General features: G+C 38.7%; 1 protein-coding gene across 1 annotated transcript in view; it reads right to left on the bottom strand.

Annotated features, from left to right (window-relative positions):
• Positions 1-5,913: 5,913 nt before the first annotated feature.
• The window catches only part of SHISA9 (shisa family member 9), a 177,863-nt gene continuing 161,430 nt past the window's right edge, over positions 5,914-22,346 (bottom strand). The window contains exon 4 of the mRNA XM_010138322.1: positions 5,914-6,284. Coding sequence (XP_010136624.1) covers positions 5,914-6,284 — 371 coding nt within the window. The remainder of the gene's footprint in view (positions 6,285-22,346) is intronic.

Below are 22,346 nucleotides of genomic sequence, written 5' to 3'. Positions count from 1 at the left end.
GCCCTATTAAGGATTGTTTATTTAGCAGATTCTGAGATAGGAACAACTAGGATCAGGATTGATTTTTCTTTCAGTATCAAAATGTAATTTGTTGTCACTGGTGACAAATGCATCTCTCTTATGTTTTGCTATCCTGGTAGGGCCAGCATGGCTGAGTGAGGTGTGTAAAATTCTTCATGGTGCATCTTCTGCAGAAGTGTTTACTAAGTTCAATCAGCTGCATTTGCCTGACAGTAGTTTTTTGTGTAGATACAGGATAACAACCAGTATCCTAATTTTGTTCTGACTTGCGTTAACATCTGAATGGGGAGGAAAAGCCTGGTTTAAGGCTTGTGTTGCAGATTGAGTTGGCAGGTATGAGGACACATCTTGCAGACTGAGAAAATTTGAGTCTGAAAATCTCTAAAGCATGAAGCATGAATTCCAAGAATGTTTTTTTTACAACCACTTTTTAAATTAGAACTGTATGTTGCTGTTTACATTGAAAGTTTTCCCCTGGGGTTTTAACTGTAATAGCATTTGCTGGTTCTGTTTTTTCCCATCTGTAGGCTGAGATTAATGTGCTATTATGTCACATTTTTCAAGTGAATTGATTTAGTGGTTTAGCATAAAACATTGAAGTTTATCTTTGCTCATTAGTCATGCTTATCTGCTGTTGCCCTCCTAAACACGGTCCTACACGGTGTATACCAGGAGAGCCAGCTGGGCTGATTGTGCAGTTTGCTAGAGCAGAGCCTGAGTGCTACAAGGGGTGTGCTCTGCGAGTAATAACCCAGGCTGCCATGACAAAATCACATTGCACAGTCTCTTCTTCTCTGATGTCACTCCTTGACATTAAGCCTGTTGAGGAAAAAACTGCTCATGTCATGGGCAAACGCTAGAGACAAGCTTGAGTTTGAATCCTAAGCCATCAGGTTAGGCTTCTGCGCTTTTCTGTGGGCAGCCTGGTGGGAACTGCTGAGCATGGCATGAAGGGCCACCTTGTACATCTCTCCTCTTCAGGTGGGCAGCAGCTGTACGGAGTGCTCAGAACACGATAGGAATATAATTTAGATGTAATGCACATCCTGTAAACTAGGGTGGTGCCATGACTCCAGGTAACTTTTGGAATAATGCTTTTATATGCTCCATCATCTGCCAAACTACTGGTAATCAATAATTTTGTCTATAATTTGAAAACCACAGATTTTGTCCTCCCAAACCATGGACATGTCTGGACGAGTAGTAACCAGGAATTTTCTGAGTAGTTCCTGATATTTAGTACAGCCAAGAGCATTAATAATAGGTTTACATCTTTAGGACTTTATTATTGAACTAATGTAAGATTTTTAATTTTTTGATTGTTTGTTTGTTAATTGAGATTTTAATGTATCCTGGAAGCTATTTCTTCCTGAGTATGTGAGGGTATTTTAGAAACAATACAGAGACTCAGTTAGCAAGTTGCTGTGTAACTTGAACAGGACTTTAATTAAGTCCTTTTTTGGCTAAAAACAGCTTTCATACCCAAGCTAGCATGGCATCTGTACTGCTATATATGTATTATATCAATGCTGAAATAAATAACAAAAGTTATCTGGAGTCATATGTAATCAATAGACACAATACTATGAATTTCCCACTCACTAAAATAGCGATGTTTACTTTTTAGTAATACGGTACTCATCCTATTTTCACGTTGTCAGCACTGGGTGGGTGATATATGAGATGATGTAATCTAATACAAGAATTCTTCCTGTCATAACTGTTTTTAGCAAAATAAAATAATCCATGCCAAAGAGAAAGAGGGTATAATTACAGTAAAGGCTATATTTATCACTGGAAGTCCTTCACATATTGAAGTATAGAGACCAGGATTAAATAAAGTGCATGCGATAGTGCGTAAGAAGGGTTTGTGGACTAGGGTTATTTAGTACCAAAAATTCAACAACCATTCTATAAGAATAAAGAATTAATCTTTCCTCAGATCTATACAAATCTAAAGTCTGAGTCCTGGAGTCGCTTTGTAGTTGCAGTGTGGAATGTCATGAAACCTGATCCTGTATTTTAGTAAGTCACCATGACTTCAGTTTGTGTAAGCTGAGGATCGTGTTCAAAAGTTTTAGTCATGAGAACAGATGTTTCCAGGGTATAGGTGTCTAAAAGAGATAACCTTTAGACTTTCAGACTCCACAGCTCCGTATATGGAACATCTTTGTTTCTTGGCAATAGACTTTTTTGTTTGTAGTGCATTGCATCTCTGTTAATATCAACAAGCCCTGTGGAAGACATGCTTATGGGAAGCCAGGGCAGTTCTTGCTCATCGTGACAAAAGGTTCAGGCTAACATAAGAGAAAAAACACATGCAGAGACATAAACTCACAGGCAGAGGTTTTTTTGGAGGATTTTTTTTTTTTTTCCACGTATGTGGAAGAACAAAATCCTATGCAGAGACGCTTCCACTAGTGAAGCAGTTGTCCTTTTTGCCATCTGTAATTCCAGTAAGGAATTTGCTGAAACAAGTTATTGCTGATGGAAACAACATGTGAATTAGATGCACTGGTGGTGGAGCTGAACTCCAAGCTGTGTCTGCTGCAGGTTAGGCTTGTAGTCCCTGGGCTCCTAGCTTCCTTGTGGGTCACAGGACTGCCCAAAATTTTTCTGGTGCTGTGGCTGCACTCCTTATGTTTCAGCTGAGCCTCCAGCAGAATGGGATTCTTTCTGAAGTTGTGTCCGAGGCAGGGAAATGCTCCTGTAACCAGATGTGAGGCTTTGCAGACTATTTCATGGTACCCATAAAAGCAGATAATGAAAAAGATACTTTCCCACTGTTTAAAATGGCTAACTCCGTCCACTTCTGAATTGATGTTTTCCCTCTGATAATGTGTCATGGCTTCCTAGGAATCATAAATTGTCTAAAGAATTCACATCAAGTCATGCACCAAGTTGATTCTGAAGCAAGGTATCCTGATGCATTTCTTCTGAAATTCATCTGGTATCATTGCAGCAAAGCGAAGAGAAGCTACGCAAATGCTCTCCGTTTCTGAGGTTCTGTTCATTGTCAGGTTTACAAGCCATTAGGAGTGTTAAAAGCCCGTAAAAGACTTTCTGTTCCAGCAGACTTGGTACACAGATGTTGTGTACTGTTTTTTCTGTAATGAACACATATGAATTTTGAAGCGATATCCACCGATGTTTCATTCCACGCTTACTGCGTAGTTCCAGTCCAAGGATGTGGCAGAAGCTTACTGCAGAACTCCCATGCAGTCCAGAGGACCAGGATCTGGCCCTGTGCATGCTTACCTTTTCTTTACTCAAAACTGTAATTAATTAATCAAGTGATAGAAGCTGTGCATGGTGCTCAGAGGCTTACAGGGTAAGTGGAGCTTTGCAAAGCTTGCGTGCCTTGTGCGTGTTGTGTTACATTGTCTGTAACAGGCATTGCCAAAATGTAACGCGTACAACATGCAGCTAGCTGCCTTGCAAAGAACCTTTTGTTCACAACACTACCAATGGCAGAGGCAAATCGTCTGTGCTGAGAAGAACCCCACTGGCTGCAGTGAGATGCTCCAGAAGGTCAGTTACTCAGAAACTGGCCCAATGATACAAGCTTAGGAATGAGCCAGCAAGTTGGATTCACATTGAATCAGTTTTATTGCCAGGTAAGAAATTCATATTAATATAGTGAATACATATGTTTACAAATAAACATTCTTAAAAAACAAACAAACATTTTATTGTAGGAAGTATTATTGGTATCATAAACTCTGTAGTTAACAAGTATTAACACAGGTTTACTTACAGAACATACAGTTACTAAAATATTTCCACATAAAATATGCTCAAGTTACACGAAACCTGTGTGAATTAGAGTGCAGCTGTAATGTGTATCTAAAGCATATGGATTAACAGCAACATTCCATAAAGGGTCAAATTAAGTCAGCCAGTTGGGTAGGCAATAAAGATTAAAGGAATAAAAGTAAGATAATGGAGAATCTGGGTTGTGGGCAAAGTAGTTGTCCTGTGGGCTTGTCCACTTCTGATAGTCTTAAAACATGATCATACAATTTAGCAGCACACTTATGGAGAGATGCCGGTGCTCTCAGGATGCAAATCAATCTCAATATAGCTAAAAAAAAATATGGTCTTTCTATTTAATCACTTTTCAGATTCTTAGCCGTTGCATCCTTGTCTAAGAAGAAACACTGCCAGTCAGTTTAGTACAGTAAGAAATGCCACTTCCAATTTTTCTTACCACGTAACAGTTCTCACTCCTGCCTGCATTCTCTTCCAAAACTAGTCTCCAGAAGAATTGACAGCTTGGTGAGAATATGACTGTAGTAAGATATCCAGTTAGGATTTAGCCAAATGACTTGTTTTGGGGGAAGGGCAGGAATTTAAGTGAAAGACTGAGTGCATTGCCTGCTATGAGGCTGTTGCAGCACCGCCATCCCATCCCAAATCCGTTTATTTCTGTGGATGTGCCAAAGCCTTTACAGGCCCAGGACCGCAGGTCTGCTATCAGTGCCCAATTCAAGAGTGGTTTTACTCATATGAACAAGGCATCCATCTCATCAGAACCACAGTCAAAACCATAAGTCCAATTGTTTGTTTAGTTTAAACCCAGATCTCTTTGACGTTTGAGGCTAGTGCATAAGCCTTTTCCGCCAAATAGTCCACCAAGAGGGAACGCCACTATAGAAAGCCAAACAATAGAGACGATATACCATATAACAGTTAGTTGAACTACAAAGAACTACCATGGCTAAAAGCAAGTACAAAATGAGAGACTAGAGGGAAAAGTTTAAACTGGGGAAATGGGTTGGCTAACTAAATCATCTTGACAGTGCAGCCACTGCATGGAGATGTAGTCCAGTTTCCCTTCAGGACAAACAGGAGGCTAAGCAGGGCAGAACCCTTGTCATCCTTAGCAAAACATGAGGAAATAGCTTAAAGGAACAAAGGGGTCACTTTGAGGAACAATGACTGTCATTGGACAATAGTAATACAGTAAAGGCACCACCCACGCTTAATTTCAGTCTGAAGCAGTTGAAGATAGGCAAAACATTTAGGTGAAGAAAAAGTCCTGACAGTCTGCAAAGTGAGAATTTTACCATCTGCCTGAAAACAGGAGGACTGAGAGGGAATATCCTGATGCCCTTATTCCCCCAACAGCTTTCTGTGTCATATGATATGTCACTTCTTATTTCAGAGGTTCCCAAAAATTTCAAATCAAACAAAGTAAACTGAAATAAAATCTTCTGCTGTTTGTTATCATCCTGCAGAATTCTTTACAAGCCAGAAAGGTTCCATATGCTCTTAATCGTAACAGTCTTCATAAATCCCTTGTGAAAGAGTCTTTGACCCTTATTGTATATATATTTTTTGAGCTTTCTATAGGGTGGTGTAAAAGTACAATAATAGATGTTAGGGGTTGTACCAAGATGTTTGCTCTTGGATTTTCACAGGTCTATTGATTTGTTAATAGGTTTTATACAAAATTCCTCTCTGAAATAATATATTACAGTATATTGTTCTCTCTTTCTTCCTCTGTCTCAAGGCAGGAACATAGTGTAAATGTTTAAGCAGACATAAAGTTTTTCTAGATTGTGCTACTTCTCATCATGGATTTTAGTTTCAAGTAAAAAAAATTAGTCACAAGGGTTTGTGTTCCATTGTGAAATACAAATGGAGTTTATAATTCCACCTTCAGTGTGTATTGCTGAATGGTATTTACCCACTCTTCAGCCTACAGTTGGCTGGATACCAAGTGTCCAGGTAGAAGTTCCTTCCTTCTTTCTGTTTTCTTTTTTTTCTTAAATTATTTTGTATTTTGATTTTTTTTTTTTTTGCCTTTCGGTTGAGTGTTTGTGTTGTGTGTGTATTTGCGTGTGGTTTTTAAAGGATTTCATTTAAAAAAAAAAAAGGAAAACAAACTCAAACAGTTACTTCTGTCTTGCTGTTAGTTATGAAGTATGGCTGTGGGCCCAAATAATGCTGGCTCCGGGTTGTCAGTGGATCGCTTAACGTCGGGTCTCCCATACCATGCTTCCCCTTGTTTGCGTACGCTTGCCGTCTAAGAGACTGGTCATTGGGATCCCAGGTCTTGTAGTGGGAGTTGTAACCTAACGGGTGTGTGTGGATCTTTGCGATTTTGGATTTCTGACCATTCTGTCTGGTTAGGCCACTGTCGATTGTGTAAGCTCTCTCTTCATCTAGGCGCACTGGATGGAGTGGCAGGCTCCCCTTGGCAGCTAGTTCTGCAAGATGTCGGCGTTTGGTGTAGAAGTCATCGTTGACTTTGTCAGCTGTTTGGATTTAAAAGGGAGAGGGGACAGAAAAATCAGTTGGACACAAGAAAAATATTGCACAGTTCCATTTGTGGACCAGATACAGTTACATGTACATCAGTAGGAGAAATCCATGCAACCTCCCACCCCTTATTTTCTTTCCATTGTATATTCTTATATGCCCTTAGGCTAGGCTTTTCATATATGCAGGCAATAACCTGTGTACCTATAACAAAAGTCTGCCCTGCCCCAAAATCACTCAGATTGTGCTCATATTTATGTTATGAGGACAGATCCTATGAATCTTACTGCTGCTCGTCTCACATAGCACAGGAAATTTAGGAAGTGTTCGGAAGTATACAGACTTTCTTGGAAATATTGAGGCATCTTGGGATACCCCGTTATGTGAGAGCACATCTCTTTAAATGCCAAGTGTCATATGGTCATAAGCAAGTTGTAATATCCAGTGGTGTGTGAGGTGGACCCGTTTCTGTTGAATGCCTTAAGGCAAAATGAAGAATGGAATCTGGTTTTCTAAATAGTTGGAAGTTCAATAATGCTTTATGGGGCCGAAAATACTTTGGATTGCTGAAGATTAGGTATTTACCCTTGGATTTTCTGGACCATGAAAATTCTAAATTCAAGGTTCTGACATAATTTTCTGGGCCAGTGCCACAAAGAAATACAGCAATAGTCCTGCCAACAAATATTGGATTGCAGTTCTCAGATTAGGATTTTGCCCTCTGTTTTGCCCTCCTAGACAAGTTATTTTGCTCAAGTTTGACTGTTGTTATTGCTGGCATTTATTTGCCTTTCTTAAACGTAAGAACTGTGCTCAGGAAGCTGAAGCGTTCTGCAGCAGTCTAGCAACTCATTTCAATTTTGACACAAGAGTATCGGGGGCTTAAGAGGAGCTTAACTGAATTTCATTTTTGAAGATTATGCCTTTTATGTAAAGAGGGGTTATTTATCTCCTTCAAATATCTAGATTTTGATAGGAGGTACTGCCAAATATGTACATCCACTAACATGGTGGTGTGTTACTCATCAGTGGTGTGCTTTGAATGTCTGATTGTGTCAGCCTGGATTTCACTTTTGCTGTGCCCTGGCTAGATCCGCCCATTTCCCTTGAAGCTGTGCCATGTACAGCTCCTCTGCAGCAGTCCTGTACGCATAGCTGTCCGTACAGCGCAGTTCCTCTTGCCTTCATGTGAAGTAGGTTTTAAATTCCCTGCACTGGTTTTGTTTATTTTCCCTCTTTTCCTCTCTCTCTAGTATTGCTAGGAGGCTTTTGTCGCACTATGAATTTTCTCCCTCTCTCTAGTTCTGAACTGCATCTTTATGCAAGGTGGTGAGATTCCCATGAGCACCACATTAATCTTCAAGATCAGGCTTCGGTTCTGCATCCCCCTTTTCCTGGTCTCTCAACAGGGAGGAATATTACCAAAAGCAGTTGCTATGTATCATCTCATGACATTTTTGGTATAATGACTGTGCAGCTGGACTTTGCCCTTAAATCCTTAATTTTGTCATTACAGAAGTGTTTCCTCTTTGATGAAATGAAATGCTCTTGTCTGTGCTGTAAAATTAGGCTTTGTTTTACTGATCTCCATCTGTCTTTTTTTTTTTTTTAAATAGATGAGTGAATCCTCTTCTATAGCATACAGGTGTCTTCTGTTTTTAACAAATCACAGAATGTAGATAATGGCTTATTCTAATTTCAGTACAGGGTGTGCAGTTGCAGTTGCTGATAGATGTATAATGTGTTACAAAGAGAACCTGCTGCTTTGATTTTGGGGTGAGTTGTTTCATTTAGAGATCTGTAATCTGAATAATCAAGAAGTACCTATTTTTCCTCAGAAGAGCTTTTTCCCTATTTAAATGTGGCTCATCCTTTTCAATTGTTAATATTCTGAATGCCACACAACAATATTACATACAAGTTGAATAAAAAGAGGAGGGAGATGCCATCTGTATTGCTACTTTCTCATTAATCTGTTATCAATAATTGAGTAAAACAGGTGCAGATAAGGCATTTTGAATATCCACACAAGTAATTTTTTGTATAATTTTTGCATCAAAGCACTTTGAGTCAGCTGGTTAGGAGAGCAAGCTCCTGTATCTTATGACTTAGACCTAGTCTGTATATGAAAAGTCACGCTAGCTTATGTAATTTGAAATTCAGCCTAGGTAATTATGTTCATCTCCTTTATGTAGTTACTTTTGTCTGCCTATTTCACATTTAAATTGGTTTAATTTCCATAGTTAAAATTAAAAAGTAAGCCAGTCTCATGTAAGGATAGAGTAAAATTGTAGGGTTGTACTTTTAATTTAATCTTACTTAAGCTGCAGCAACATCTCACATAACCAAGATCTTTGACAATCAGTTACAAGGTAAATAACGAATTCTGGTTAGAAAAATAACTGTGGTGATGAAGTTCTGTAAGTAATGACCAGAAATTGCAGGTATTTGCATTGCCTGGGGTTTTGTGCCATTTTTCTCTTTTGTATGGCTAACTGAAAAAGGCCACAACAAACTCAAGCTGCTTCCTTAGATTATTTTTTTTCTTTCTGTACCTTTTTCTACTGCTGGCAATGGTCCTTGGGTCGCTGAATTTTACCAGACATTAGATATATTACTGAGATCTCCAAACACATGAAGATCCATGTCCTCACAGAAGAGTAAATTATATTACTGTTGCATATAAACAACACTCCTCCTGTAAAAGCCAGACAAGGAAGAAATCAGCCTCACAAGGACTGTGCCTATGACACATCTGTGAGATTGATTTTGCTCCTTTTGATGGCATACTACATGTAAAATTTCCAACTCTTTGTTTCTTATGGAAGATCATACAGAATTCTGTATGAATGACAGATAGATTCTGTCAATATGGTTACACTAAAGTTGCTTTAACTAATTTAGTCCATAGTCCCTTTCTAAGGACTTCTCAACTGGAAGTGAGGAAGCTGTCTGGAAACTGGGCTTGTGGAGAGCAAACCAGGATTTGATCTGGAAATCCTCCTCAGCAAAGTCAAGCAGAAAGCTGGCACACGTAGGGACGAATGGCTGAGTGCGTGTTCTGTGTGGCAGGGACAGTGTGGGAGAGCTGCTGTTTGTGTTTGTCCTGATTAAAGAATGGTTTGCAGGATCTTGCCTGAGAATTTCTGGTGTATGTCTAGGAGTTAAACACTAACAGTGAAAGCCAGCCTCTTTGACTAATGTTTTAACCTCTTTTACTTCCAAAGATCCCAGGCTTGTCTCCCTCGTTGAGCAGAACTAATGAGCCAGTTCTTTTTACCCCACGTGGATGGTTTTTTAATTCTTTTAAAACCCTTTTTTTTTTTTTTTTTTTTAATCTTGAGCGCACTTTCTTACACATGGGTACGTGTACTGGAATTGGATGGGGGAAAATGCCATTGTAGCAAATATGTAGCAAAAAAAATCATTGATAAAACTAAATTCATTTGCTCTAAAGGGCCTTTGACAAGTCTTGAAGCAGTTCTCATTCTTGCATTAGAAGAGGAAATTGTAACCTAAATTGTAAAATCTAAATTATAAGTTTTTAAATATCAGTGTGCTATGCCCTGGTGTGAGTTATCTGATGCTAGTGGAGTACAAAACCAGGGTTCTTTTACTTTTGATTTTCAAAGAAGAGATTCAGAAGAGTATGGTTTTGTAACAAATATTTTATCAAGAAAAGCATATTTATAGTATCCTGATGCCAACTGCTTTAAAAATCAACTGTGAATCTCAGGAAGTGCATTTTTTTTTCTTATTAACCAGTCCCTATAAATATTTTGTGGGCTTTAAACAAGCCAAGAGACATTTCTGAGTTACAGGATGGATTTATTATGTGACCTTGGGTACATGACTCAACTTCCCTCTGCCTTCGTTTCACCAGCTGTAAAATGAGCTGTTAAAACATTGGAGGAGGTAGTTAAGTGTTATGAAGTTGAATTGCTATTTGTAGAGTATACTGAGTTTTCAGAAGAAAGGTGCTATAGAAGTGCCATTTGCATTGGCGTCTGTATATAAATCAGTAAAACAGGATTTAAAGATATCACTGTCATGTTTACAAAAGGAATAAAGAATTAGAATTGCAAAATGGCCGAATGAACTATAGCGAAAGAAGGGCTTTACTTCTGAATGTTATTCTTTCTGTTCCCTCCCTCTAGTCTTGGCAGCTAATTATAAAAATGTTCTCAGTTTCAAATTTTTTGTAAGGTTTTCAATCCTTTAAGGTAATGCACCCACAAGTTTAGTTACAGTTGTAGCTGTTCATCTGGAAATGAGGTTGAAACAATTTTTTTCCAACCTTAAGGCGCATGCCTGGGAAAGAGCTTGGGCTTTTGTTCCTGTGGTGCATGAAATTAATAACTAAAATGATACAGAAACAGTGTAAGGATCAAAGCAGAACTTCTCCCTCCCAACTGAGTAACTATTAAGCTAAAGAGATTCTTTGTCTTCCTTTGTCTTTCTAGATTAATAAATCTTGAATTTTATTGTGCTCCACAGCACAAGTTCATTAGGACATGATTCTGTGCAGGGACCATCCTAGCAGAAGCTGGGATGCACCTTGATGAGTAGGGAATGTAGATTGAAATTCCACTCAGTTGGAGCAGTTGTACAACCATGAGCTTATCATCTAAATGGTGTATTACTCCACTCCCCGCTCTGATCCGAATTCGGTGGTATCTTAAAGTGACCACAACTGTCTGTTTTATTTTGATCTTGTCTTTGGCAATATTGCTGTCAAATGTCTCAACTGGGACCTTTATCTTATTCCTTGGATTTTTATTTTGAAAGGATCTGGCTATGAAGCTGCTTGGGGGATAGCAAGGTCATGGGAGTATAGGAAAACTTCATTGAGTTTAGGCTTATTTAGATGTGGTGGCCAGAAAGGAATGGTGTGTTTGGGTTCAGGTTTTACCATTCTGCCTAAATCTGTCACTAAGAGAGACAGGCTGTTGTGCTGATTGATGATTGGCCATGACCAAACTTGGAAGTTTCACATATTTCTTCATAATCCACAGTTATATAACAGAAACACATAAGCCAGTTGAGTCACTCATGGAGTAAATACCATGGATGAAGACCTGTTTGCTTGAAAATCAGTGGCAAAAATCCTTGTGGCTGTAATAGGGCCAGAATTTGTCAGTATGCTTATTTGGGTATATGATATCTGTGCTGAGAGGTGGTCCTAAAGCTATGTCATATGTAGTAATGCTTCCTAAGTCAAGTAGCCTGCAAGGAGGCTAATTCCTGGTGTAAAAAGTCGTATGAACATGTATTAGCAGTGTGTAATGCTTTCTTGTAAAATATTGCAGTTGTAAACATTTATGTGTAGAAAATACAGCTAAGTAAGGAGGTCTTAGATAATTCTGAAGCAGTATATTTTACTCTTTTCCTCATCAACGATTCTTTTTGTGGGTCCGTAAAATGGCTCTGAATTCTTGCACCACTTCTCACAGCTATGGGAGAAGTATAGAATCCTGAAAGACAATTACATCCTATAGCTTTTGTGAAAGTAGGCACCTAGGAATGGGAAGAAACCTCTGAAGTGAGAGGAGGATCCACAAAGGAGTGAGCCCTTAATAAAAGGTCTAAATACACCAAAAAAAAAAAAAAGCTTCCAGTGAGAGCTTGCCATCAGTCAGAAGATACCAAATATAGAGGGAACCCTGTTTCTCAGCAGGTGTTTCATAGAATTGTTTGTTATCTGAACATGTTTTAAGAACTACTTTGTGAAAGGCAGAGCTTTAATCCAGCCACAAAGAAACTGTATTTCACATACAGGGCTAGTTTACAGAAAACAAGCCAATAGAACGTGCTGGGGAACAGGTTAGCAATAAAATGAGTACAGTGACACACCAGATAGCAGCTAAAATACACTAACTGTCCATTTGTAGATGTTCTCTGGGTAAGCAGTAAAGCTATCCCTATGTAATATTTAACAGTTTATAACAAGGCTTGGCTCCTACAGCCATGACTTTGCTGAGATGTTAGTGTGGTTACCTGAAGCTATGGGAGCCTTACATTTCTCTCTCTAATGAAAGTGAAAACTCAAGGAAAGACAAAAGGGTTATGAATCCTGGCTGAAAGACAACACGAGACTTTTGCTCAGGGAAATACTGGGTTGCTGCCTTTGGTGGTGCAGTTGTTGATCCTGTCTGCTTTTCTAAGCTGATATGTTCAAAGGCTTCCAAGATTTAAGCCAACTCTGTGTTGGAGTTTTTGCAGGACTTCATCTGAAAATCAAAGTAGGATCATTTCTACACTAGCACAAGTTTGTTCTTGGACGAGGGGGAAAAACTAACGTGGACTGAGTTCATATTAGCTGTTCCCAGGTATTAATTGGATCCAACAAATTCACTGAAAAGTTTGTTCCATCCAGTAAAACAAATAACTGATAAGCTGTCATCTGAATGGTGGGTTTCACCGAGCAGCACGGAGCATGGAAGAATTCACTTTGCATCACGTGAAGTCTGCTGGGAAGCAGAAAACATATGTTGCAGGTAGACGTGATTCCGTTCCTGCAGTGTCAGCAGCAGGAAGGATGATACAGATCTGTATGTGGCCAAGAGGAAGGAGTGTAGCTACCACATGGCTAGTCACTAGCTGTCCTCATCTCTTGGGCACCGGAGTGGCTGTGTGTAAGGCCAGGCAATTTTAAACCATACTAAATTCTAAGAAAGGGCAAAGGCCATTTAAAATCATTTTTGCATCCCTCCTTCTCCACTCTTGTACTGAGCTCTGAGAATGCAAAATTCAGCCGGTGTGTTGCAATGCATTGATTTCTGTCCTAAATATTTGCCTTTCTTCCCCCAAAAGTTCTAACACCATTTTACCTTTATTTAAGACATTTTGAAAAGGAAGGTGATTATTTTATGTCTGTGGATTCTTTCTCATTATTTTTATTCTCTATTACTGATAGAGGTAAAGAAGAATACGTAATGCACAGACACCTGTAAATTACTTTCATACTGTTTGTGTCTCTGCATTATTTCTCTCCTGACCCCCTTTACCACCTATTTGCTCATTTCTTACAGTGATCTGGAGAGAAACCAAGCATGAAAAGACATATTCTATCAACCTTTTCTTCTGCAGATATTGTTTGAAAGGAGCTTGTCCACCTCCAGATACAAGACTGCATTTTGTTTTCCCAGTGAAATTAATTTCTACTTTCATGATATGAGACATGATGGAACATAAATACATAGGCCCAAACGTTTCTTCTCTTCCATCAATTACTTTCATGACAGTTTCTGAAAGGCTGAAGAGGCCAGAATATTTCTGGGTTTTGAAATGCATTAGGAATGGTTTAGAACAGGAGTGTAATTAGACTTGGTAAGTAGAGCCTCCAGTCTCAGCAACGTTCTCTTTATCCACTACAGTCAGCGAAGGCTGCTGCTTGGCTGGGAACACTGAGACAGAATTTGATTAACTCCTCAGGCATCAGGCATCATGTGTGGTACCTTATGTACAAGGTTTCAGTTCCCTGGAGCACAAGAATAGCCATGTCTATGAGCCAAAGCACCCCTCCTCTGTGCCAAAAACGCATGGCACTGCACAGTATGTTTCTTCTTTTTCTTCTTACAAACATTTATTTACTGTGTAAGCTCAGGCACGTTTCTCCTTGGACATGTAAAAACCAGGTTTTCTAGTTCTGCTTTGTATACTTGACTGCATTGATTTACATAGTGTTAAATTGCAACATTTATGATACAGTTTTGCAAAGTGCTGCAGTGATATCAAAATATTCCAGACACACACACATTGTGCAGAATACTTGTCTCCAACCAGTGTGAAAAAAACAGACTTTTGTGGACGTACCAGAACCAATAGATTCTTCCAACCTGGAAATGAACAGTGGCCATGTCATGTTAAATTAACATTAGTAGTAAATGTTTTCAGGAGACCTCAGTCTGTTGCATGCAGATAGACAGCAATCACATTGCTCAAGTAATTTAACATTTTAAGCTCAAGCATCAAGATGTTAAATTGTTGGTTCAGTATCATGCAATGAATGATAAACTTGGAGAGGAAATAAGATGGCCAGTTCTATTCTTGGAACCAATGGATGAAATAGTAAAAGAAGTCTAAGAGAATTATGTATTTAAATCTCTGAATTTTCCTTGAAAATGCAGCCAGTGGCTGTCCTGTAACTGTAAATCTGATTCTTCGTGATTTTTTTCTAAAGGCTTCTAAGCTCATGTCCTTTCATAGCATGTACAATGGCAAATAAATGTGAAAACTTCTACTCTGAAATACTTACTTCGTTATATCTCATTTAGGCATATTTATCAGTTAGAGCTTTACTAGAAACCTTATATATGGTAAGAAAACTTGCCTTTTGAAATACAGACTCTCTAAGGAGTCATGCTGTCATGGTTAACTTCTGAATAAAGCATGACTGCAGCATAAACTGATTATAGGAAATGAGCGTTTGGCTTGCTTTCTAGAAGTGCTGTCCAAAGCCAAGGAGGTTAACATTCAGGAGATTTGCTTAAAAGGCTTCTTCCTCTTCTTCCCTCAGTAATCTTGCTTGCTTTTTCACTGGGTGGTTTTTAATGCTTCTCAAGCAAATCAATTAGGACAAATCTGATTGCATCAATGTTTGCAGCAATGCTTTCATACATCAACAATGATATGAAATTGTTGGGAACCTTTCTGGTCAGCGACGACCTTCAGTTTGTAAAAGTGCAGGGCTTCTTAACTATTCCAGGTGCCCTGCTTCATTGTACATCTGCAGAAAACCTGTGCAGCCGTGCCCTGCTACTGCCGTCAGAGGAATTCCAGCGGTCCACACGCAGCAGTGTGCCGTGCTCCTGGCAGTGGGCCCACACCAGGCAGACTGTCCTGGCAGGCTGCACACTGAGTAGTATGTGGGTCATACTGGAAAAAATTTCACAGTGTTCTGCAATGTGATTCAGCATCTAAAAGAGTGTGTTTGTTTTTCCTTAAGGTATCAATTTATCTTACTTAATGTTGACAGAAAAAACTGTTATATTCCTGACTGCATTTATTTGTAATAACTGTTCTTACTATGAGCCTAATTTCATTTTTTTCACACATTGCTGTTGGCATTCTTCTGGGTGATGATGTTAATTTTCAGTTTTAATACTTCTTATTCAATGTTTTGGGCTTTTTCTTAGTATACTGCTGGTTATAACTCTTAAATACATGTCTGAATCAGCTACAAATACTCCTAGTTGTGATGACTTAGAAAGCTGTATGAGAACACAGAAGACCCAGTTCAGGTCACTGAATTCATAGTTAAGTCATGTCTTTAGTGCTGAAATAAACCTGTGTTTTTCTGTCTTTCAGCTGGCATCGTAACAGATTTACACTATTATTTCTGAATATCAAATGAGTTCTGAAGGCTTTTTGAATTGTACCGGTTAAATGAAAAAAAAAGTCCCAGTGATGTAGTAATTATTTTTTGCAGGAGTTATTTTTATTTCATCTGTTTCTTAATTTCTCTAATTTTAAAGAACTTTCAGCAATGATTCCAGATTGAAGTTGATTTGGCAGGGGGAGGGGGTGGGGGTGGTTTGCAGCATTAGCTGTGGTGTAAGTTGTTCCTATTAGGAAGTTATATTTTTCTATTCTTTTCCCCAGACGGAATCCCCATTAAGCAAAAGAAAAAAAATCAGGAAGTAATTCCATTGCTGTACTTGCATAAATTCAGTTCTCTTTTTTATTTGCCTTTCCTTCTATTCTGTCTCCCTCCTATTAGGCTGCGTGGCCTCGTATTATTAAAGGCTTGTGCATAATTGTCAGAGGTTTCCAAATGAGAGGGATGTATCATACCGAAAATAAATAATATTCCCTGGCTATTGCTATGGCATTTGCAATCATAACCATAACTTTTGAAAATGAGAACCAAAAGCGCTGAGCTGCAGATCTTCCTCCCCTGTTGTGGCAGGTCGCTTGTAAGGAAAGGTGAACTCACAGGAGCACCTTCCACAGCCTAGGAAGCTCTGCAGACTTTCCCACTGTAAGAATTACCCCTTGTACTTAACATATCATTAGGATGGGATAGACTGATATTTCTGTGGTGATTTTTTTGATGCCGTAGTTTATCTTCTACATATCAGATTTTTTCACCCCCCAACTTCTCTTTTCCTCTTACTCTTCAGGTAAGCTGTCAGGGGAAGGACTTCTGAAAAAAATCAACTGTGTGCACTACAAATCGTGTTATTGCTTTTCCTCCCTCCAGGCCTCAAGCCCTTTGTTATTACGGTATAAATGTGTAGGTGTAAGGCAATGATCTCGGTGGCTTTTATCTGTGTAATTTCTCTCTTAAACACATTTACTGTCTTTAGAACATCCTTTGCAGAACCAAAATAGCAGACAGATAACTGCTGGTATTTATATTACATTTTTAATAAGGGATTAATTTCTATCACTTGTCTTACTAGTCTTCATTAGCATTCGTGGGTAGTTCCGAAGAACATTGCACTACTGCTGTTGACATACATCCATGTACAAAGCTGAAGAGTATTAAAGCTTTTGAGCTTTTGAATTTGGCTAGAACAACAACAACAACAAAAGTATTATTTGTTTACTTAAGTAAACTTGTCTGGCAACAAAGTAATCCTCATAGCTGCTTAAAATTACCAAGCCAAAGCTGAATATTCACGTCACATTGTAAATGCTACAGACTTGAATGAAGTAGTTTACAGGTCTGTTGTCTGCATGGAGACAAATTCTGATGTTCTTGAAGAAATAATACTTTCATATAAAAATAATCCCAATGTGAATCAGTAGAACTATGGGAAATAACATGAGTATAGGAATTGAAGTCTGTTTCTCTCTGAGTTTGCTTCCCAAACCCAAATTTCTAAATTTATTCCTGAATGAAGCATATTGATTGTAGTGGGATTTCAGAATTGTACTGTCTGGCTTCGTTCCATTATTCTTTGTTCAGTTCTTGGGAAGATTTAAATCAAAGCTATTCCTTAAAAAGCTACTTTTCATTTTCAAAACTTCTGAAACTTTTGAGTTTCAAAAAGAAAAGATCCTGGCTCGATCATTATAACCTTATTTGTGCTTGAATAATGTTCAGCGTGAAAGACTACTCAGTAAATAAAAGTGGTCCCCAAAAGCCTTTAGTTAAAGAAACTTTTAATTTAATTCAAGAAAATCAACCTCTGCTCTTAAATAATGAAAAAGAAAATTTCGTTGCAGAATGAAAAGTATGTTTAAATGTAGATAGATCTTTATAGTGCAAAACAAAACAGTTACGGAGGAGATGTTTAAGAGGGTTGCAAGTGAGAATGCTTAACATTGTTAGACTTTGTTGTCATGTGAGCTGAACTTTCTAGTTTTGTTGGTTCACTTTTATTTAATGGTATTGCCTAAGCATAAAGTTTCACTCACTCATGTCTTCACATCACTTAACGTGTGAAAAATCTCATGCATAATTCATTAACGTTTCGTAGAAATAGGTTTGAGTAACCCATTCTTGATTTAGATTTACTAGTTTCCTTCCTGTGGCCATTGCTGATCTCTAGATGCAAATAAAGCTGGTTACTGTAAGCTTATTTCCTCGGAAGACTGCAGACTTCAAAGACAAAAGACAAGAAAAAGACAGTAAAAAGCCCTGAAAGACTAGCATTCATGGTCAGCTGGACTCACATTACTGTTACTTTAGATTTGCCTGTTGTGCGTTATAAAAAGGAGAAAATTACTTTTTGTTTCGTTTGGATTCATTATCACATAATAAGTATCTTAAAGACCAGATAGTTCCCAGACAACCAACCTGATTTTTAGTGGAAGGGTTTGAGTTCTCTGTAATGTGTAGCTGATGGATCCTGGAGTGGCATTTATAATCTGAACTTTTATATCTTTATTGGTGATGGTTTCATTTTCACTGTTTTAAAAGATACGCTGGTAACAAGAAAAAATGGCTATTTTTCCACTATAGGGAATATACTCCGCTGTAGGGAACATGGGTGGAAAGAATATCAATTTCAAGGACAAGACTTAAGGATGCACAGGCTTAAATTTCTTATTTTGGCATGAAAAATAGGTTAAGAATTTAATAGAACCTTATAAATATTCTTCATCCACTATAATACCAGAGAGTGGACCAAATTCAGACAAAACAAATTCACTGGGTGCAAATCTAACCCAGAAAACTAAAATTCCTGAGATAAACCTGAAATAAGGGATCTGAAAATCAGATTGGTTTCTTTCACAAGTTCAATGCATTGCTAAACCTAAATGGAAATGTTTAAGAGCATCTTTGTTGTAAAAAGTGCTAGTAGTAGAAGGACTATTCCCAGCAGCCTAGATGTCACTTGTGCTAAGGCCAATGTATCCGCTAAGAATTACCTCTCACAGCCACATTTATTTGCTAAAGGGCGGAATGGGCAATGGCTGCTTGGATGCGTGGCTACTCGCAGCAGAATTCCCCACCCTCAGAAGGAACAATCTGTAGATTTTACAGTAAAATGTTGTTTCTTTAAAAATCTGTAAAAGACTGTGAGCGATGCAGCTAATCTTGCTCAAGACACTGAGACTTTGCACAAGCAACATATTTATAATTAAAATATGGCTACCTCACTGGAAGAAGAAATGAGTGTGCTGGATGATAAAACAGGAAAATACTTTGATCAAGACTCCCCAGACATTTTTCATTTAGCTAGGACAGAGCGCCTGCAGGTGACAGAAGCCAATTTGGTAAATAACAGAGAAAACAATTAAATTATTTAGTGGAAACAAGAAAAGGGCTTGAAAGTCTTCACACACTGGGCAGGATGTGAAATTTGGGTGTCTCAGCAGAAGACGCGGGTGGAACAAGTGACAGTTGGCACTTCACCTAGTTGGGAAATGGGAAGGCCGAGGGGGTTGGTAAGGCGAGGCTTGCTACTGAGTGCTTTGTGGCTTTTCTCCTGTGCCTGAGGGAGATATTAAAATATGAGAGACTTCTTTAACAAATGAACACTCAAAAGCTTCAAATTCTCCAGCCACACTGGGCTAAGTAAATCATAATAAAAACATACCCGGCTTGTATTTCATACTTCCTTGCAACAGATCTGTAGTTCCAGTGTTGGTCGAATTGGGCAGGTGGCCTGGTCTAGCATTATCCATGACACTGGACATACCTCTAGATATATGAAATCATTAACTGAATCTCCCTTTAGATATGACAAATGATGCATTAATATGTTGGCTGGTTTTGTGGTGTTAGATCTGAGGAGATTTTTTAACCCATTTTTGTGCAACTGCTTATGGAAGTAGTAGCTGAAGATTTTTTTTCTCTTTGAAATGAAAGCATAATTTGTTTTTTAGCCTTCCAAAGAAAGATGAGTATTTACTAGTCAGTTTTATAGGAAAATAAAGTAACACAAACATATTGAGTCCAACAAGTCTGTTGTTCTACTTGTTCTAAAAGTTGACTGCATCAGCCCCTTTCTGCACAGGCAGGCCTTTTTCCCTGTTGTGTGTTTCCATTTTTCCAGTAACAGTATTCTTTCCATTCCAGAGTACAGTGAGCTATAGGGAAGGGTACCGAATCTCTTCTTGTGAGACAGGTATTGGATTCTTAAGGGGCAGCTGGGAAGTTACTTCTGTTCTCATAAGACAGATCTTGTGTCAGCATAGAGTTACAACCATTTATATGGAAGTTTGAAGATCTGAAACTTGAGAGACAGCACCACCAAATTTAGTATGAGACAGGAAGATGGCTCAAGGATAGCACCTTAGAGTTAGCCTCACGGTGATCCTCCCCTTTGGATCCTTCTGTGTGCGTAGATGTAAAGGACTGGACAGTTTTCTCACATGCTTCACCTCTTTGAGGGAGATGTTGCCTTGGGCATTGCACATTTGCAGACGCAGTATTTTCTACATAGTAACAGTGACCTAAACAGGAGATATTTATTCTTTGAGTGTCATATTTGCAGTGTTGCAGAGCTAGAGCACTGACTAATGTTTCTTCTGGGATCAAAGAACTGTGAAGCTTCGAGAAATGCTGGGAGCTGTAGGCTCAGAGATGCGGTGGTGAGTCTGCTGCCAATTATACTTTCTTTTTAGATTCACTATATCTAATCAATTAGATCTGATTTCATCCCACAGGAGACTACTACTCCCAGGACCACCAAAGGCTTTCTAGGTCTGAGTTTCCAGGAGGTATTCTGTCCGTTGTAATTTGTAATTTAATTTTTTTTTTTTGGCAAAAATTTAAATTGACTGAGTTATCTCTTCTTAAGTTGTGTCCAGTCAGTTCCTCAAAGTTTTGTCTGTGTATTTATGTGTGGGAGAGAGGAAGAAGAAAGTTTATGAAAGACATACAGAATCATGTTAAACTGTAGAAATGCTTGTATTCTGAGTATGTCCGTGCACCTCTCCAGCAGCTGAGCAAAAAGCTCTAAAGAAAGTTAGTCATTTTGCACTCCCTGAAACTGAGGAACTGAGCCAGACTTGCAGAACAATGTGACTGAAAAAATATAGCTATTACCTAAGGATAGTGAGGTCAGTTTGAGCTCTAGGAATGACCTACAGGATGGACTTCAACTCTTAAAGCTTAGCAGAGTGGATTTTGTAGTTAGATTGTTCATGCTTTCTGAATGATGTGTATAAAAATTTGTGATGAGCTCCTTTTGGGTGTCCTGGGACTTGAAGTTCATGAAGGCGTTCAGATACAAGATCTCCATCTTTTTGAAGCTTTAGGCATGTCAGGATTGCCTAAGTGAGCAATAACCATTTAAGCATAGAGTAAAAACATGGTTGATGAACTGGAAATAAGAATAATTTATGCAGAAAAACCTCTTTCTGCACTTTTCACATAAATAATCAAATACTGCAAAAGCATTGAAGGAAACGAGGATCATGATGTCTCTGGTGATCAAAAAATTGAAATATCTTAACACTGGGTGTTTTATTGCCACACAACATTCAGTGACCGCTTTTGGTGGGACTGGCCTTAGAGCTTGTTAACCCTTTGCCCTCAGATACAGTCCTTGACATTCCTTGGTGGGACAAATTTGGTGCTGTTGAAAAAAAAGATTCTCTGGTTCAAAAACGGACAAATAATGGATGAACAGAGTGTACCTATCAGTCAGTCAGGGTAGAGATGCTCGGCGATGGATTGCTTATCTATTCTTTCAGGAAGTGCAGGTTGCTCTGTCTCATTTCCAAGGGATGCTCTACCCTTTGCTGATTATTCCCTGACAGTGCATGTGTTAAGGTAGGAGAGTAAAATTTTGGTTCAGTGAGGAAAACGATAAGTAAATCTCAACACGCTATTACCTCATTGTACACCAAACATTCATCTCAGGCACAGAATGTCCTCACATTATTCAAAGACATGAATGCCAGTAGACAGTAAGAGGAAAAGGTGAATTTGGTCAGTAGCTGCTGGTCAGTACTTAAGGAATTCTGGAGGCTGCAACAAATAAAGACATTCCTAACAAGAAATGAGCTTGTAAGGGTTTGGCTGTGCAGTTTGAACTGGTTCACAAAAATATTTTGCTTTGTAAATAAATACACACATACTGGCCTTTTCAACTCTCTTCTCCCCTGGTGTGCTGAATCACTCTGCAATGCACATATTGCATTGCATACATGCATGAACAGTCCAACTTCAAATTGCACTCTGCTAAGCTGTTTGATTTGAAGTCTAGGGTGTAGCTTTGAAATAGCTTCCTAGGGATTAAATTGGCCTCACTACAGGGTATTGGTCATTCTTATTCAGTAACACAATGCAAATTAGTAGCAATGGCATCGTTGTCTCTTGTTTTCACAAGTACTTGAGTCTTAGGTACTGAATTTAATGCAGGTCCCGAACACAATCCAGAATAGAGATTACTGTGACTCGTCACTTTTCGATGACCTGAATTTTCACAGCAGCCAGTCACTGAGGGATGACTAGCGGGCTTCTAAAATTACACGGCCAAATTTTTAGGACATCTTTAGTTCAGAAGGAAGCAGCTGGGTGGAAATTGAATTAATACTACGTCTGGTAAAGCACTTTTTCAGTTATCTAAACTTCATACCACTTGTGGACACATTATGATGAGTGATATTTAATGGGCTGTAGCTACAGTTGCTACAAAGAAATAGGAATG

This window comes from Buceros rhinoceros, unplaced genomic scaffold (assembly GCF_000710305.1).
Source record: "Buceros rhinoceros silvestris isolate BGI_N320 unplaced genomic scaffold, ASM71030v1 scaffold1556, whole genome shotgun sequence".
Taxonomy (NCBI): domain Eukaryota; kingdom Metazoa; phylum Chordata; class Aves; order Bucerotiformes; family Bucerotidae; genus Buceros; species Buceros rhinoceros.
Note: the sequence above shows the minus strand (reverse complement) of the source record. Positions and strands in the feature narration are given on the sequence as shown.